The 6,000-nt window shown below is 36.2% G+C and overlaps 1 protein-coding gene across 14 annotated transcripts in view; it reads right to left on the bottom strand.

The window, feature by feature from the left end:
• Positions 1-1,301: 1,301 nt before the first annotated feature.
• UBA3 (ubiquitin like modifier activating enzyme 3) overlaps positions 1,302-6,000 on the bottom strand; it is a 35,494-nt gene continuing 30,795 nt past the window's right edge. For all 14 annotated transcript variants that reach the window (XM_089305920.1, XM_089305921.1, XM_002713305.6 and 11 more), the window contains 7 exons: positions 3,839-3,892; positions 3,354-3,390; positions 3,187-3,268; positions 2,713-2,813; positions 2,537-2,600; positions 2,389-2,443; positions 1,302-2,077 (listed from right to left, as the gene is read on the bottom strand). In XM_089305920.1, the coding sequence (XP_089162046.1) occupies positions 1,989-2,077; positions 2,389-2,443; positions 2,537-2,600; positions 2,713-2,813; positions 3,187-3,268; positions 3,354-3,390; positions 3,839-3,892 (482 nt within the window). In that variant the 3' untranslated portion in view covers positions 1,302-1,988. The remainder of the gene's footprint in view (positions 2,078-2,388; positions 2,444-2,536; positions 2,601-2,712; positions 2,814-3,186; positions 3,269-3,353; positions 3,391-3,838; positions 3,893-6,000) is intronic.

Here is a 6,000-nt window from a genome sequence, read left to right as displayed (position 1 = left end):
AGGGCAGGAGTTTGGCATAGTGGTTACAAAGCTGCCTGGGACAACAGCATCACTCATCAGAATACCTAGGTTTGAGTACCAGTTCCTCTCCCAATTCCAGCTTTACTGATGCGCACCCTGGGAGGCAGTGGGTGATGACTCAAATAGATGTCTCCCTGCCAACAATATGGGAGGCCCAGCCTGAGTTCTTGATTCCTGGCTTTTGCCAGAACCAGGCTGAGCTGTCATAGACATCTGGGGAGTGAACCAATGGATAGGACATCGACAGATCTTTCTCCTGATCTCTCAGTGTCTATTACTCTGCCTTTCAAATAAATTAAAAAAGGGCTGGCGCCGCGGCTCACTAGGCTAATCCTCCGCCTTGCGGCGCCGGCACACCGGGTTCTAGTCCCGGTCGGGGCGCCGGATTCTGTCCCGGTTGCCCCTCTTCCAGGCCAGCTCTCTGCTGTGGCCAGGGAGTACAGTGGAGGATGGCCCAGGTGCTTGGGCCCTGCACCCCATGGGAGACCAGGAAAAACACCTGGCTCCTGGCTCCTGCCATCGGATCAGCGCGGTGCGCCGGCCGCAGCACGCCGGCCACGGCGGCCATTGGAGGGTGAACCAACAGCAAAGGAAGACCTTTCTCTCTGTCTCTCTCTCTCACTGTCCACTCTGCATGTCAAAAAAAAAAAAAAAAAAAAAATTAAAAAAAAAAAACAACTAGAACCCAGTTTCCTAACACTCGAGCTTACTTTTAAGTTTTGGTGTTTTAAAATAAACAAAAGCATTTCAGGAGACCTTTATAAAAACAGGTATTCTGGGACTGCTGCCTGTGGTGCTGCCATCCCATATAGGAGCAAGCCAGTTCGTGTCCCACCTACTCCACTTCCAACCAAGCTCCCTGCTAATGAGCCTGGGAAAGCAGTAGTAGATGGGCTTGGGCCCCTACACCCACGTGGGAGACCCAGAAGAAGCTTCTGGCTCCTGGCTTTGGACCAGCCCAACTCCAACCATTGTAGCCATTTGAGGAGTGAACCAGCAGATGGAAGATCTCTCTCTATCTCTGTAATCCTGCCTTTCAAATAAATTAACAAAAAGAATATTCTATTTCATTCCATTACATTATTATGTCAGAACAAGTTAAACTAAGCTAGTTGTGGAAATCAGTGTAGCAAAGTATTAATTATGGTGCCATAAAAGGCACCATAATTAATTCAAATTTATTATTAAATTACACAATTATGGTTTACACAAAAAATTACTATATTAATATGAAACTACTTACTATCCTTAATATACTTGAAAAAATCAATGAAAAAAAGTAGACAATATATGATTTTATTAATAAATAGTGTGAAAGCATCACTGACAACTGTTTAAACATTAAATTTTTAAACAACCATGTCTTGGCTTTAATATTCTGCACATTGGCCTCTATGGCACTGCAAATAAACACATGAAAATACTTTCCATTTTCATGCACAAGTAACTGAACATCGTTGACAAATTATTATGGAAAAAATAAACTCTGCAATATTCATTTGGACAGCCACAATTAAATGAATAATAAATCAAGAAATAGCCTATGCTCAACACACCCTTAGATGTCAGGTTGAAATATTTAATATTTTTAAAACTTAATTCTTCATTTTCTTTAAAGGGATTTTTTTGCATATATGGGTGCTCAACTGAAAGCAAAGGATTATATTCTTTGACCATAATAACAAAATTCAAACACAAGTGTGTGTTTGCCTCCTCATCAAAATCTCATAATCTTTCTCTTCAGGCATCATTTCCCATATTATTAATGAAAATGCTTATGAGTACTAAGCCCAAAATTCTGTCTTCAAGAGAAAATTATTATGTTAAAAAAAAGACTGGTTCATTATATTTTAAAAAAGTCAAATTCCCTCAACACTAATGCTAAAAATGACATCAATTAAATTTCTTAGTAGCCATGAAGTATATTATTTCCATAAATTTTCTGTATTTGTGCAGATTTATTTTCCTTAAGAAGTGAAATGAAGCTTGAATAATACAGTCTGTGGTGTGGTGACATCAGCAACTGCCAGTTCTTGTCCATCAACAAGTCCTAATTCTAAAAGAGAAAAAGTGTAATTAACCCAAGCAAAAAAACTCAACAAAAAAATATTATAATACACACATACACAAACTATAGAGTTCTATGGTGTAGACAACCATCAAAATCCAATTTGCTTTAATCAAGATAATTTGATGTCATGGCGATTTTTTTTTTTAATTTTACTATAAGAGAATTCATTTTATCATCATTACCAAAGATATGTTGTTATGATTTGATCAGGTTTTTAAAAAAAGCATTAAGAGCAAATTTAGAAAAAGCATTTACTATTTTTACTAAAAGGAAAACAGTAAACTTATGTAAAGTACCTTTCAATGTTTTGGAAAGATTTGGCCTTGTTCTTTCTTCAATAGAAGTTACTGACTAGAAAACAAAATCACTTTAATTTAACACACATTAAAGTAAAATTTAACTATTAATATTTTCTGAAAAAAATAAAAAACTGACAGTGATCACCTGTAAGTAAAGTGTTCTATTTTTTCCCTCTAATGTGGCTGTGATGGCTGGAGATTTCATCTGCCTATACATAATTATGAGAAAGAATCAAACATCATTAAAAAAAAATCTGGTTTCTGAAGTTTAAAAGAAAAAAAAATGATTTTTACAACATAAAAAAATTCCACAACACTTACAGAGAAGCACTATTGGTTAGATAATCCAAGACTTCCTGTAGTTTAGCAGACGGAGAAAACTGAATATTTTGAGGAAGCTGGCTACAAGCTGGGCAGTTTTCCTACGTACATAAAACACAACAAATTACAGTGGCAATGCACCAGCACTAGTTTCCTTATAAGACAATGAAATGGAAATCAACTTGTTTTATAATCATAAAAATCTATGAAAAACTTTTTATGGTTTAGTGTGGTTTTTATAACAAATCTTTTTTCCAATTTTTAGTATATGTGCTGCTGAAGCGAGCACAATGAATCTTTTTTCTGAATTATTTTGCTATCCAATATTTATTTTAGGCTATATCTCAAAAGTAGGGTAAGTTAGAAAATAAAATATTTGGATACGGGTAATTTTATTCAAATTTCTAACCAATAATATTTAAAAATCAAAGGATGTAGGATAAAAAATATTTTCATTAGTTTAAAACTACTCACCTTTCTCTCTGCTTCAAATGTGTATGTGTATAGCCCATCTACATCATTGAATACCAAGTAATTATTGAGGGGAATGTATGCACTGTAATGAAAAAATGCTTATGTTTATATAATTAAGCCAGATTAAAACACAGATTTATATGTATATTAAAAGTGAGGCCCATTACCTTGTGGCTATTTTAAAAACCTCAGTGGCACACACAGCTAAAGAGGAGAGAAAAATTAAGATGACTTAACTCAATGAAATTATATATTTAAAAAGTTAGTTATAAATCAAGATAGATAATTTATAATGATTATTAATTTAAAAAACAAATAATATAATGAGACACAAGAGTAACAAATTTATTCCTTGTGATCCAAGTGATAGAGTAACACTACATGTTTTCTCTTCCTATTCATTAACTTAATAAACAGCCTGTTACACTAACTTAAAAGATATGGTACAGAGCAAGACATAATGGAAAACAAAAAGTAGACAAGGTCCAGTAGCTTGTTCTTTTTGGACAGCTCAATTATACAACCCTCCCCCATAAGAATTCTTGACACCAAATTCCTAGAACACAAGCAGGTGCAAAAATGTCGGTTCAGATACTGAAACACAAGCCAAAGGAAAGAAAATAAAATTAAGGGGTGGCCTTTTTCCCCTCACCTGCTATGACTGCATTTGTGGAAGCTACTGCAGGAATGATTCGTTTTACTACTCCTAAAAAAAAGAAATAAAAATGTGGTCATTTTCTTTGGAATATAGTTACCTCAAATTAGTACTAAAACTTGATTTTTTTTCAGGCTTCAAGCAGAAAATCAACTGGAAGCTTAACTGTGAAACAGTTTTCTTTCACGGTAGTCTGTTTAGAATCTTAAGCCAGAAGAAAACTCTCTCGAGTACGCTTTACATAAATACAAAATAATAATAAAAATAATAATTGCTAAAATTAGTGTGTTTACTAGTGTTCCACATACAGTGTAATGATAAAGATATTTGATTTTTCATAATATCCTTATGGTAATCTTTTTTTAAAGATGTATTGATTTATTTGAAAGGCAGAATTACAGAGAGGCAGAGGCAGAGAGAGAGAGATGGCCCAGATGGCTGCAAGGGGTGGAGCTGCACCGATCCTAAGCCAGGAGCCAGGAGCTTCTTCTGGGTCTCCCACACGGGTGCAGGAGCCCAAGGCCTTGGGCTGTCTTCTACTGCTTTCCCAGGCCACAGCAGAGAGCTGGATAGGAAGTGGAGCAGCTGGAACTTGAACCAGTGCTCTTAGGAGATGCCGGTACTGCAGGTAGCAGCTTTACCCATTAAGCCATAGCACCGGCTCCTAATATTTTTTTTAAAGATTTATTTATAGGGCTGGTGTTGTGGCTTAGTGGGTAAAAGGGCTACCCGTGATGCCGGTGCAAGACAGCCCAAGTACTTGGGCCCCTCCTAATCACATGGGTGACCTGGATGAAGCTCCTGGCCCCAGGCTTCATCCTGGCCCACTTCTGGCTGTTGTGGCCATCTGCAGAGAAAACCAACGGATGGAAGATCTCTCTGTCCCTACTTTTTCTCTGTAACTCTGCCTTTCAAATAAATAAATCTTTTTAAAAAAATAAAGGTACTGTGATTTTAAAAAAAGATAAATTTATTTATTTGAAAGAGACAGAGAGAGAGGGACTTTCCATCTGCTGGTTTACTCCCCAAATGGTCACAACAGCTAGGGTTGGGACAGGGTGAAGCCAGGAGCCAGGAATTCCATTTGGGTTTCCCATATGGGTGGCAGGGACTCAAGTACTTGAGGCATCATCTGCTGCTTCCCAGGGGCATTAGCAGGGAGCTGGATCAGGAGTAGAGTAGCCAGGCCTTGACTAGAATTTCAACATGGGATGCAGACATCTCAAGCAGCAGTTCAACCCACTGTACCACACACTGGACCCTTATGTTAGTCTTACAACTCTGTTTTAAGGGTAAGGAAAATTAAGCTGAGAGAAATTAAATAATTTATTCATAGCAATACATCTAGTAAACAGTGGCATGGCACACAAACCCAGATATGCTCCAAAGTATATATTCTTAATTGTTATTATATACACATTATACTATACTTAGAAAAGTTTGAGTAAAGTATGAAGACTAATAGTTAATATTCCCCATAAAGTAGTTGTAGTCATTCAATATAAAAAATTTCACAACAAAAAGAAAAACTACCCCTTATCATCTTTCTTTCATTATATATCCTGAGCTACACAAAATATTAAATATAGTTATCTATTTTGACCAGATGTTTTTCACATCAGTAGTCACAATAATGAATGAACAAAGCACCACTTTAAACCTAATGTTTAAAGTACAAAATAATGTTTAGAATAAAAAATAAATGTCATTTTATGACTACATTTCAATTGCTGATTTTAGAAAAAGGTAGCCAAAACAAGACAAGGAAATGAAATTCTCATGAGGATCCATAGTAACAAGAGATAAACCTAAAACACCTGACCACAGAGAGGTATGATTCAGATGTCTGCGTCAGACAATGTAGTCTTGTTAAAAAATATATATATATTAAATCAATTGTTTGGAAAATAATAAAAGATGATTATCAAAATAAAGGTGAAATAAAGCTAGAAAAACTACATAAGTTGGCAAAAGAATTTACGAATAGAACATCAGGTTAAATTTTAAGAACAAATTTTTCCAATCTTAAAAAAACGGAGGCCTGCATTTAGCCTAGTAGTTAACAATGAACTGCCTGTGCTTGACTCCTGGATCCAGTTTCCTGCTAGTGGAGACCCCAGGAGGCAGCAGTGATGGCAGTGATGACTTAAGTAACTGGG

The sequence above is a fragment of the Oryctolagus cuniculus genome, chromosome 10 (assembly GCF_051225735.1).
Source record: "Oryctolagus cuniculus isolate XC-2025 breed Fujian yellow rabbit chromosome 10, ASM5122573v1, whole genome shotgun sequence".
NCBI classification, from domain to species: Eukaryota; Metazoa; Chordata; class Mammalia; order Lagomorpha; family Leporidae; genus Oryctolagus; species Oryctolagus cuniculus.
This window is presented reverse-complemented; position numbering and strand designations above follow the sequence as displayed.